Source organism: Dasypus novemcinctus, chromosome 26, assembly GCF_030445035.2.
Source record: "Dasypus novemcinctus isolate mDasNov1 chromosome 26, mDasNov1.1.hap2, whole genome shotgun sequence".
Lineage (NCBI taxonomy): Eukaryota > Metazoa > Chordata > Mammalia > Cingulata > Dasypodidae > Dasypus > Dasypus novemcinctus.
This window is the reverse complement of record NC_080698.1, coordinates 23,123,946-23,136,935: the sequence shown is the minus strand read 5'-3', so window position 1 is coordinate 23,136,935 and position 12,990 is coordinate 23,123,946. Positions and strand designations below refer to the sequence as shown.

General features: G+C 43.2%; 1 protein-coding gene across 4 annotated transcripts in view; it reads right to left on the bottom strand.

The window, feature by feature from the left end:
• PTPRG (protein tyrosine phosphatase receptor type G) overlaps positions 1 to 12,990 on the bottom strand; it is a 698,663-nt gene that overhangs the window by 154,554 nt on the left and 531,119 nt on the right. For all 4 annotated transcript variants that reach the window (XM_058288185.2, XM_058288182.1, XM_058288184.2 and 1 more), the window contains exon 6: positions 8,399 to 8,465. In XM_058288185.2, the coding sequence (XP_058144168.1) occupies positions 8,399 to 8,465 (67 nt within the window). The remainder of the gene's footprint in view (positions 1 to 8,398; positions 8,466 to 12,990) is intronic.

The window sequence follows — 12,990 nt, the reverse complement described above, 5'->3', positions numbered from 1 at the left end:
CAAGACTCCCTTAAACCACATCATCTCACCCCTACTCTGTCTTCTTGCTGCGGGATGATAATGACACAAACACCCATTTCTACTTAATATTTTAATTTTTTCCAAAATTCTCATTTCGTGATTTATCCTCTTTTTTCCAAAGTTCATGCAAGATATTTTTCAAAAACTTCAGCCATTTAGCCTCAGACAGATAGTTTATCTCGAGATCTTAGGCCCCAGGGACAACCACAATAGTGCCAGAGTGACGATGATAGATTACGGTCCTGTTAAATACTTGGCGCCTTCAACAGAGCCTGTATGATGAGCCTCATCAAGACTGAAAGAGGCAGCTGGTGACCTTGGCAGAGGACAGAGAGGGAGGTAGCCTGGGAGTGATGAGAACCAGTTTGAAGTCACAAGGACCTTGAGTCTACTCTGGGCTGGGTTATTCTCGAGGTGTGGCCCTAGGGCATGTCACTCAGCTGCCCAGTGCTTCACTTGCCTTTTCCCTGTAATGGGGAAGTTCTACCTCAGAGGGTTTCTGGAGGATTCTGTGATACAGAGTAAGCCACACTGGCACCGTGGCAGAGGAGCCTTCTGTTTTTAGACCTGTCACCACCACCCCATCCCCTTTGCTTCAAGATTTCCTTTTCCTAAATTCCAAAAGGAGATATTTGCTTCCAAAGTCATCTCTAAATGATACAATCCCAAGGTAGCCACAGTTCTTGTTTGGGCTTGCAGTCAATTTGGAGAGAGAACAAACAGGCTGTCAGGAGTGCTTATGGTAAAAAGTCAGGGGGAAAAATGCTGTCACTCCTCTCTGTGCTTGTTGGGAAGTAGCTCAACACCTGACGAGTCCCGGAGGGAAGCAACGTCTGAATCCCGTACTTCCTAGTGCTAATCGTTATCTTCTTTGATTACGAAATATAATTCTTTTGCAGCAAAGGTGCATAAAACACACATGTACTGTAAACAAATAATTCTACAGGGAACCTAGGACAGGAGAAGACAATTGCCACCCCTCCCTGGTCAGTCCCTCATCATTACCCCATCCCACCGCTGGTGGTAACCACTACCCTCATTTTAAAAATAATCATGACTGCTTCCCTTTTTTTTTTGCCGTATATATATATATATATAAATACATGCACTCCTAAAAAATATGGATTAGGTTTCCCCATTTCTGAACTTTATGTTCAAGAATACTGTATATATTCTCTGGTATCCTGCTTTACCTGCTCAATTTTATGGCCCTCGGATGTACCCATGGTGTTGAGCAGGGTAGGGATCTGTTATTTTTCAGGGTGGTAAAATGTTCTACTGTATGATGATGTCTGTATAGGCGGACAGATATGTAGACATAGATCGATAGAATGTATAACGTACCACACTGTGTCGATCCAGCCTGTCGACAGTGGACATTTCAGTCATTTTTACCTTAGGACAATTAGGAAAAACACTGCCACAAACATTCTTGCATGTATCTCTTGCTATACTTGTACCTGGTTTTCTGTAGGGGATGGACACAGAAGAGGAACTGCTGGATCTACTTTATTAGATACTGCCAAGCCATTTCCCAAAGAGCAGTTGTTCTAGTGTACTCTCTCATCAGCATGTGTGAAAGCTCCATATTCTTGCCCACACTTGATATCAGTTGGGTTTTTTAAATATTTGACTTTCTGGTAGATGCTTATAGATTTTTTAAAAGTTTTTTTTTTGGATTTAATATTGTTGAGAAAATAATGTTTAATATCCATGGGATATTCTTTAATTTACAAACCGTAAAACGCCTAACTCTTAAGTAGAGGGTTTGACCAATTTTTATATCATACCTACATAATTATCCTCCAGACGAAGACATAATATTTTCATCTCTCCAGAAAATTCCCTCATGTCAATTCTCATTCAATATACCCCTAACTCCACCCACTGTTCAAACTTTTATCACCAGGGATTAGTTTTACCTGTTCTTGAACTTTACACAGATAGAATCATGTAGTATGTACTCTTTTGCTTTTGTGTAAACTGTGAGTTCATTATTTTTAATTTCTGTGTAATATCCCATTATGTGACTGTACTACAATTTGTATTTCTATTCTCCCATGGGTGGACACTGGGCTGGTATCAGTTTTTGGCTCTTATAAACAAAGCTGCTATATGCAAGTCTTCCTGTGGACATTTCTCTTGGGTATATACTTGAGCAGGCTGCCGAGGTAATGTGCCAGAGATGGGGTGGCTTTACAATGGGGATTTATTAACTTAATGGCTTACACACTTCTGAGGCTATGAAAATGTCCAAGTCAAGGCTTCATCAGGCGATGCTTTTCTCCCCGAAGATGGGCTGCCGGCGATCCTGGACGCCTGTCACACGGCAGGGCACATGGCAGCTGCGCCTGCCATCTTTGCCTCCCCCTCCAGGTCTCACTGCTTTCAGCTTCGGGCTTCCTCCAGCTTTCTCTCTGCTCCTGTGGCTTTCTCTCTCCTGGATTCTGTTGCTTTCAGAGTCTGGCTTCTGGGTCTTCCTCTCTCAACTTCTGGGAGTTTTTCTGTCTGTCTCATATTCATCCCATTTATAAGGGGTCAGCTAAGGGGATTAAGACCTACCCTGCGTCACTGTTACAAAAGTAATCTAATCAAAGGCCCTTAACTGCAGTGACCTAATCAAAAGGTCCCACCTGCAGTAGGTTCACACCCACAGGAATGGATTAGCTCTAAGGACACGATCTCTTTTGGGGTCTGCAAAAGCATCAAACTACCACAATGCCCCCAGCAGCCAGGCAGAGTGCCAGCAGGGCTGCCCCCTAGGGCTGGTTTCTTTTTAGGCAGAGTATGTGCAGCCTGGGATGCAATGGCAGTTGTACAAGAGAGGGCCCACCCACTGCTTTAGAAGGAATTCAGATTGTCCACCCAGTCTGAACACTCCTCCAAGTCATTCTTTATACCAGAAACATCAACCCCAGCAGGGGACGTAAGGCAAAAAAGGACAGATGTAGTGGGGATAGCATCTGCCCCTCCATGAAAACACTTGGTTGGTACTTACTTGATACATATTTGCACGTTTATTCTATTTCCTTTCTGCTAGAGGCCTAGACTGAGTCTACATATCTAGGACTTTGTCCAGAGATTTGGTAAGATGATGATGAATGTCCCAGGACAGGGGAGAAAACGTGAGCCCAGTGAATAGACTAATTCCATAGGGAACCTGTTCTGCAAGCAAAATTTTTATTTTTGTTGTAGTCCCAATTTCCACTGCTGGGTTTTGACAAGAAAAGCTTACAAGAGCCTCATTTTGTGACATAAATAGAAGGGTGCTCTCAGGTGAAAATTTATTTGTACTTTCACTGATAGCTTTCTCGGACAAGCCTGGAAAGGGAGGACAGGAAGAAGAGCTGCACTGCTTTGTCCAGGGGAAGATGTGGCTGCATCTGAAGCAATGTCTAACATTCCCCCTCACATCTCCTCTGAGGGGGAGAGAAGAAGCCTTTGTGTTCATAAAAGCGGTACATTCAGCAATGGTGAGGAAGGGGGTGGGAAAAGAGGGACAGAGAGACAAAGCTCAACAACTAAACAATTGCTATTAGCAAGTTTCCTTTCATGATATAGAAATGGTCTTTTCTCAGATGATTGACATGAGGGGGTAATTTAGTGTTTTGATGCCCTTTTGAGAGTATTCTTGAAGGGGTAGACAAACAGCCTCCTGGATATTATTTGTGTGGGTACTTTGAAAAGGAATAAAAAGTGGTGATCCAAACACATGAAAAAAATTACACACATTTTCACTGACATTATACATAATAAATAGATATTTCTCAGCATTGGGCAATTGGGTAAAACTATATTCTAGGAAGGCTACATTTCTACAGCAACTCACATGCAGGTTTGTTTTAAAATTGGGTCCTAAACAAATTAGGACTAGACTAAATTTTTTGGAACCAACATTTATAGCAGGTCTGGCTACCCCCGAGTGCTAGGCCTTTGACACAGAAGGCGTTTATGACCTATAAATGACGGAATCAGTGCAGTGACTGGAATTCTTCTAATTTCTTCCTAAATTTTTCCTCTCCAGCAGATGCTGGTGGTAGCATAAACCAAACCCTTAAATGAATACACATTTTGATATTTCCATCTATTGCTCAGTAGATAGATGGAACCAGAATCAATGGCAAGCCACCTCCATTCTGCTTGTATTTCTTCATGGTCTTAGTTTGGGAAAATCACAGTTTAAATAGAAGAATGCAAAAGAAACAGCATTTTGTGTCGCCAAGAAGTTTCCAGACCGGGAAGCGGATTTGGCTGAACAGATAGAGCGTCCACCTACCACATGGGAGGTCCAGGATACAAACCCAAGGCCTCCTGACCCATTTGGTGAGCTGGCCCATGCGTAGTGCTGAGGCACGCAAGGAGTGCTGTGCCATACAGGGGTGTCCCTGCATAGGGGAGCCCCATGCACAAGGAGTGCACCAGTGCGATAGAAGGCTCAGCTTGCCCAGGAATAGTGCCGCTCACACAGAGAGCTGATGCAGCAAAATGACGCAACAAAAAGAGACAGAGATTCCCTGTGCCACTGACAAGAATGCAAGCAGACACAGAAGAACACACAATGAATGGACACAGAGAGCAGACAATTTGGGGAGGGGGAAGGGGAGAAAAATAAAAAACAAATAAAAAATAAATCTTTAAAAAAAAAAAGAAGTTTCCAGGCTGTCTTTCTCTAGCATTAGAGGAGCAACTTCTCCCCGCTCAGAGCCTCCAGCGTGCCATGTCCTTGCTCACCCCCAGGCACCTTCATCTCCACTGGGTCCTGTACTTGAAACCCTGCCTCTGACCCCCTCGCTTTTTGGACAATCTGTAGTCATCCTTCATTTCTAGTGGTCCCTTTCTCTGAGAGGCCTTCTCTAGAGTCCCAAGTCTGAGTTGTTTCTGCTCCCACTCTTGAATACAATCCCACATGTAACCGTTTGTCTCAGGGAGGGCAAGTTCCCCGTGTACTTTGCTCTACTTTCTGCCTAGCATTCCGGGGTACTTATAGTCCGCACTGGATAAACACTGATAAAATGCACAGGCATTGTTTGTAGAGAACTCTGACACTTTAAAAGGACAGTGTGTTTGGAAGGAAAATGTGGACCCAGGGCAGCCCTGGCAGAGTACCTGGTGACCTTCCTTCCACAACCTGCTGCACCTTGGGGATCCACCACACTGTTCACACCGGGTCACTCTCCCTGAGATGCTCAGCCAACAACTGAACAGTGGGGGCACGAGGGCCAGAACATTCCTGCCCAACAGGCTCGCACTGGGCGGCCAAGGCTCTCTGAGAGCTTGGTCAATCCTCCAATCTTCCCTCTCTCCTTCCCTAATGCCAGACCCACACTGGGTTCCAAACCCTCTCCCCACCTTCTCCGCTTTATCCTTTTCAGGCAGTCCCTCAAAGACTCTGGCACTTCTAATTCCTTCCTGGCATCTGCTTCACAGAGAACCCTAACTGACCAACTGCCTGGGATGGTTGGCTGTTATGACCAGATAACTCGGCATTTCATAACAGCTGAAGGAACAAAGAAGACTCTTACAAACAGTAATAATTTAAAAAACACTTAATGAGAAATTAACATTCTAAGATATGACTCCCAGAGGTGAAGAAATAACAGCCAATTCTGAATTGCCACAGAAATCTGTATTGATTTTTCTCTTTATGCATCTCTGTCATCGTTCCCCAGCCAGGGCATAATTATTTATGTTCCTTCAAATTAACAGATCATTCAAATCCCTCAATAAGACCTTCAAAGTTAGACATGCCTCTAGTTTGACTAAAGTTTTTTGTTGTTGTTGCTGTATTTCAAACACCCATTCCCTTTTGGTAGAATGACAGAAGGGATGAGGGTTATCAAAAAGGAAGGCAGGACAGCCTGAGAGCTGAGCACAAGCATCGTGTTTCCACGATACAATCCTACTACTTCCTCTTTCCAAACAAAGCGAAGCCCAAGTGGGCTTGAATGCCTTCTCCACTTCGCCCAGTTTCATACTTTGATACTTTCACTTGCATGTTTTCTTGAGTCACCCATTTGGCTAATATTTACTGAGTGCCTACTATGTGCCAGTAGAATGTGCCACAGACACATGGTTTGCTTCCCTCTGGAGCTTACACTCTAGTAGGAAACATCTGAGTAAATGAGTAAGATCATCTCAGGTACCTCTAAGTGCTCTGAGGAAAGAAAGCTGGGGTGATGTGAGAGGGAGTGCTATGAGTGGGGGAGGAGTGGGTAATTGGATAGGATGATTACAAGAGGGAAAATCTGAACTGAGACTTGAAATCACGGGAGGCAGACACCCTTGCCAAGAACGAAGGGAAGAATCATCCCGACGGCGGCATGTACCAAGGCTGGCAGGGGTAACACATGCTGGACAGGCTGGGGAGGGGACAGGGAGGGGGTCACTTCATCTCCCTGCCACGTCCACGAGCCTGGCCTGTGTCTGTCCCACTCACCGCTCTAACGCTGTGATCCCACAGTGTGCGCATGCTTCATATTTTTGCTGAATAAATAAGTGAACTTCCTTGGTAGGTAATTACTTTATGCAGGTCTCCTCTGACTTCCCAATTAGAGAGCAAGGTTGAAACCACATGCCGGGCATCTCTGCAACCCCCAAATGCCAGGTAAAGTACTCCTATATGTAAAAATCACTTGGAGGGCAGCTGCAGGTGATGAGGAAAGAAAACACAACCCACAGTTCATGAACTAAATGAACCAGGCAGTGACTTTACTGAGATTTGGGGATCTGGTTATCTTAACATACAGAATCTCCTTTAATTGTCATTGTGGAAACAAGACTACAAAGATCTACTCAAATGCTGCACTGGTAGAATGCTTGCTTCCTGCTGAAGAATAGATACCTCTTTTGAAGATCCTAGAACTCTTCATGGTGTGTTTGTTTTTCAAAAAGGCAAAGAATTTGGCAAAAGCGTCAGAAGAATCACAAGGAAGGAAGATCTATTCATCATTTACTACACTTCAAAACCCAACATTCATAATCGACACTATGGGCTGGAATTTCAATAAGGAGTTTAATCAACCAAGCAGCTAGGGAATGTTCTGGGAAAGGAGCTCAGAATACACAACAGGATACCTATGATGCCAGCTCTCCTCGAACTTTTCAGGCTGCCCGGAATACAAAAGCAAATATCCCCAGCCCTCAAAACCACCACTGCCAACCTCAAAAATCAAATGCACAGAGTCAGGATCTTTTTTGTTGGCAAAGGTGTTTTATTCCCTGGGGAGAACTTCATCATCACTGCACTCTCTTTTGTTAAATACAATCGCCTTTCCAACTCAGGGTGAGGGTTTTACTTCATAGACGAAAACTGAAATTGAAAATTGGGAAGAAGCAATGGAAACTTCCTAAAATGAAACCTCTGTGGGGTGCTATCAATCACCGTATTTTTTTTTTCACTAGGTTTATTACTGTTACCTGCTGAACTATTGAACAATCGTGAGAGTGGAACAATTAATCCAAAATCCTATTTGCTTCAATCGAACACTAACAACTGGTTTTAGTTTCCCAGGAGAGAGGGGGAAATATGTTTGTGAAGCTCTCCAGAGCTGGCTAATGTCTAAAGACAATCCCACAAAAAAGGTGTAATGATATTTTATCACTGCCGTGGCGATGAAGGGGAGATTTATGATGGTTCCTAATGCTATTTCTGTCAATGTCTTTGGAATTCTAATTAGCTTATTAAAACTTTGCAAATCATTACTTTACATGGAGGCTCCACACCTCGCTGCGACAACGGCACTTTTGAAGCGAGAGGATCCTGATGTCACAGGTAATGAAGCATTGCCGATAATAAAGTTGCAGGGAAATTCTTCCAATAAAAACCAGTTGGAAAAGACAGAACCCATTTATCTTACTTCTCCCCCAGTTTTTGCCTGAGGATAAGATGTCTGGTGCATAGAACAATGGCCTAGCCTTTTTCATTCCAGCAGCTGGTGATGCTTGCTTGCATGATTCAAGGTTTAATGAATTATCCATAGCTACTTAAAAATTTTTTTGGAAGTTCCCTAAATCTGAGAGGCAAATCAAGATATTTACAAATGAAAAGAAACTTGAAAGAAGAATATTTTTCGGAGAGACATGAGACAAAGGGCAGGTTCAACACATATGAATGGTACATGTCTGGGGTCTGGATTTATTAGCTATGCGTTCAACATGGTATGTGAAAAGAAACAAATCGCTTACTGTTAACCCAAAACCATCTGAAGGTAATAAATTGGTGTGCTTTTTACCCATCAAATAATGGCTCCGATGCCCTTAGACATCAGTGGATGAGGAATGGGAATCATCCTCTGTCCTCTTCAGGACAATCCTGTTCCTTTAGATGAGACCCTCACTCTCGCACCTCAGGAAAAGGAAATGTGCGTGGCTTACTTACCATGATGTACGACGCCCTTCAACCCGTGGATAATAGGATCCAGTGCTGAATTGTCCCTTGGACTGACCTACATGCAAAGGAAACATGATTGGTTAAATCTCTTCTGGCATCAGAAACAACAGTCTAAGTTTAATCTTCTAAAGGGAAGGGGAAAAATAGATGTTATCTAGCAAGCTGCTTAGGTCTCACATATACCATGGCTCTCACCAAATGCAGGAGATTTATGACATAATAAAATCAAGTGAGGGAGTCTAAATCAAAAGGATGAAACTTCTCAGAATACATTATAATAGAAGAAATGCCATAGCCCTAGCAAAATCTTAAAAGGCAACCACAAGACTTTCTCCATACTTTGTTTTATTAAAAGAAGGCCCTGATCAGCTAAAAAGTCCTTGAAAGTCATCAGTGCCCAATCCATCATTGACTGAATATTTCATTATCTTCTGGTGATTGTGTTTTTGCCCTTCTTGTAGAAAATGCATCTCCTCCCTGACGGCCAGACCCCATGCCTCTAAGGGGTCCCTAAGGGACATTCCTAAGAGTTACTCAAAGTAAGAGAAGAGGGGAGAGGAGCTCCAAAAGTGTCTTCCACCTTGTTTCCTTCTGGAGTTCTTAATCCTCCCACACGTCAAGGCTCTTTGGCCTTGATCCCAGCTGGCCTTTCCCTGAACTTTCCGGTATTACTCAGGAGAAATCCTCATTTTTGCCCTTTCAAGGAGATTGAAAACCCGCCATCAGGTTGTAGTTACCGTTTTTACCTACTTTCTTTTAGATATATGTACTGACATATCTACAAATGAAATGTAATGTCTGGAATTTGCTTGAACATAATCCAGGCGTGGACAGCAGGGGGAGGGAGTGGGAACAGATGCAACCAGACTGTCCAGGAACCAGGAAGTCTCGACCTTGAGTCATGATACAGCTTTCTCGACTTTTGATGTATGTTTGTTTTTTTCCCCAAAATAAAGAGTTTTTCAAAATTCATTCTTTGTAGTCAGCCTAGCTCCTGATTTTTGCCCAGGATCAGTATTTATATCTAATCCTCTTCTAGCCTAATGAAGTTGAGATATCGATAAACCTCTTGCTGGGTAGGAATATCCAATTTGATGTTTCCACGCTAATGCAAAGGAATCCAGGTCCATTTTTAGGTTAAATTTTATAATGATGTACCTTTCCCTTAGCCCTTCCACCCTTACAAATTTTTCCTCTTGGGCTAGTTTGCTCCCTCTGGCAATAATTCACACTTCACACATCTCATTCTCTCCCCAGCTTTAACGCCTCAAGTTAGATGAGTGGTTCTCGACCTGGGCGATTTTGCTCTACCCCAGAGGACATCTGGCCATTGGCCATACTTGGAGATATTTCTGTCAACAAATGGGGTAGGGGCAGGTGTGGACAGGGGAGGCAAGGGTAAGGCAATCCTGACATCAAGCATCAGGTGGGTAGAAGCCAGGGAGGCTGCTGAACATCTTATAATACTCAGGACAGCCTCCTACAGCAGAGGATTATCTGGCACAAATTGCCAATAATGCTGCAGTTAAGGTTGAGAAAGCCAAGTTTAGAAGTTCTATGAGTTAATAGTGACTGCATCTAGATGTTTGGAGCCCTGAAATATGACCAAATTCAGAAACAGGTGTCACTATACAGTCTCATATTTACAGACTAATAAGATGATTTGGAATTTGGTAGTACAGATAAACACACTGCAAGTATGGGGGAAAAAAGGATCAGTGAGGGAAGCGGACTTGGCCCAATGGATAGGGCATCCGCCTACCACATGGGAGGTCCACGGTTCAAACTCCGGGCCTCCTTGACCCATGTAGGCTGGCCCATTCTCAGTGCTGATGTGCGCAAGGAGGGGTGTCCCCTGTGTAGGGGAGCCCCATGCACAAGGAGTGTGCCTGTAAGGAGAGCTGCCCAGCACAAAAGAAAGTGCAGCCTGCCTAGGAATAGTGCTGCACATACGGAGAGGTGACACAACAAGATGACACAACAAAAAAGAAACAGATTCCCAGTGCTGCTGATAAGGATAGAAGCAGACACAGAAGAACACACAGTGAATAGATACAGAGAGCAGACAACTGGGGGGGGGGGGGTAAATTAAAAAAAAAAAAAAAAAAGGGATCAGTGGATAGGAACCCAGATCACGAAGGTGTAATTCTGGGAGATGGCCTGAGTGTACCTTAAAAGGCAAACACACTAAATCAAAACAGTATTAAAAGAAAAATCATATTTGCACCACAGCAAATAATTTGTCAAAATTAAAACCATTGTCAAAAATGGAAACACAATTCAAGAAATAAGATTAGAAAGCCAAGTAGTAAAATGTGGCTAAATTTCTGAAGGAATAGAATAAAATAAGAGCCCTGAGAAAGATTCTATATCAAATTGAAGTTACAGACAAAAAAAAAAAAAAAAAGACGGTCTTCCTTCCCCCGAGTTCAGTCTGGTGGAGAATTTTGTGCCAGTTAAACTACCATTAGTTAATCTGATATCTGTGGGAGATGGCAAAATGGTCCAGATTCCTCCCTTCCCTGTCCTATACATCCAGCTTCGTCACCCTCCCATCAGGAGATCATAACCATTTCACCTTTGAAAAGGGCTCGGCCATGTAACTTGCTTTGGCCAATGGGACATTAGGAGCACGATGCAGACAAACTGGGAAACAAGGGTTTGCCATCGCTTGCTGCTCTTTGGAATTTGGCACCGCAAGGTGAAGCAGCCCAGGCTAGCCTCCTAGAGGCTGAGAGGCCAAAGGGAGAAGAAACAAGTAGTCCTAGCTGAGGTCGTTTTAGACCCACCAGCCTACTAACTACCAGACAGGTGAGTGAGTCCATTCTAGAATACCCAGCCTCAGCTGAACCACTCACAGTGTGCAGAGACCAGCCCAGCTGATCCAGACCGGAGGAGCTGACCATCCAAACTACCATGATCAAAAATGGAGTCACAATTCAAGAAGGCAAGATAGGAGAGCCTACTAGTAAATTTTTGCAGGCAAAAATGGTCTTTTGATGGTTGTTTTAATCAGGTTGGGGGATCATTTGTCAGATACCAAAAATTAACTGTTACATTTTCTATAAATGTGTAAAGGGATGGAGGATGGGGGGGGGGGGCAGGTTATAATATAAAAAAATTTCTGAACCCATACACTTTGCTTATGATTTATAAAGGTTTCCCAATGAAATTTCAAACTCCATATAGCATATGCTGTCTGCTGTCCACCTGATCAACTCATGTGCTCATTTAAACTATGCCCTCTCTTCTAATGAGGCAACATCTCCCAGATAATCTGATCCTCAATCCCAACTGCAGGGAAATTTTTTATACTCAGGGGTACTCATGAATGTATTTAGTCTTATTTGATGATGCAAAGGCTCAAGGAAAATGTTCCTAATCCTCCATGACTGACACCCACAGGGCACATTTGTAGACCAGGTGGGGAAAAAAAAACCAGGCATCCTAGTCCAGGTTCAAATTCTGTGCCTGATTACTTGGGCCTGGCCTCCTTCAAGCTCAGATTTCAACCCCCAGATTCTAAGCAACTCCAGAGGTAGAAAACTTTCTACAACGCCCATTCACCTCTGCAGCCTCCTTTGCTGGTTTATATGGAGTTGAGCAGGTGGTAAGGAGGGAGCAGAACTGCAGATTACTTGCTGGTCGAAGTAACTCTCTAGCCTGCTGGTTCCGAAACTCAGGACGGGGAATTCAAATGGAAAGCTATTAAGTGGGTTGGTTCCAGTAAGACACAACCTAAACTGAAATATTTCTCTCCCACTCACTGTTTTAAGTGGAGATAAATTTACCACTTAAAGTAAGTCACGGGCATAAACTAAGCAATTTGGGCAGCTTGTAAAGATGCCAACAGTGAGGAAGGCCGTTTTAGCAACCCAGGTTGACATTCTGGTTTTCGTCCAGGATACAGGAAGCCATGGGATGGGGAAAAATGGAATTCGGAGTCAAGTATACAGTCAAGTATAACTCCTTTGAGCTTTGGGTCCTTACCTGTAAAACGAAAATAAGCTCTAATAAGGTTGTTATGAGGAGTAAATGCGTAAATCTTAAGAGTAAAATTCTGAGGACAAATGTAGCATCCAGTAAGAGATGAATGTTATTGGATAGTTGATCCAAACACTCGAAATATAAATGAATGTCAAACAACAACAATTTCATCCCTGAGCTTTTCAATGTGCTTTGCTCTACAAGGAACACCTACTCGAGTTCAAATTTCAAAAGACCCAGATTTATGTTTTATTTGACACCCACTCAATTTTATAATATGCTGCTACTTTTAAAGCCACATGAGGAGTTTCCCTGAATCTCAAAATTTGCTTCCCTCCACTTTAAGATCAAAGGAGTTATGTAGTAATACTGGGAAGGCAGCAATTGCACAAATGAGCTTAAATGGACTAGAAGAAAAGGAGAACCCCCTTTTCCCTCTGGAGTCTGTGCTCTCACTGCAAAATTTAGCTCCTGGCACTTTCATTGCAGAGCAGCTTTCACGGCATTAGTCCTCTTCAAAAGACGGCAAGCAAACGCAAAGGAGGGCTCTGAATGAAAGCTTTTCAATTGTCTTTAAATGAAACCAAAACACA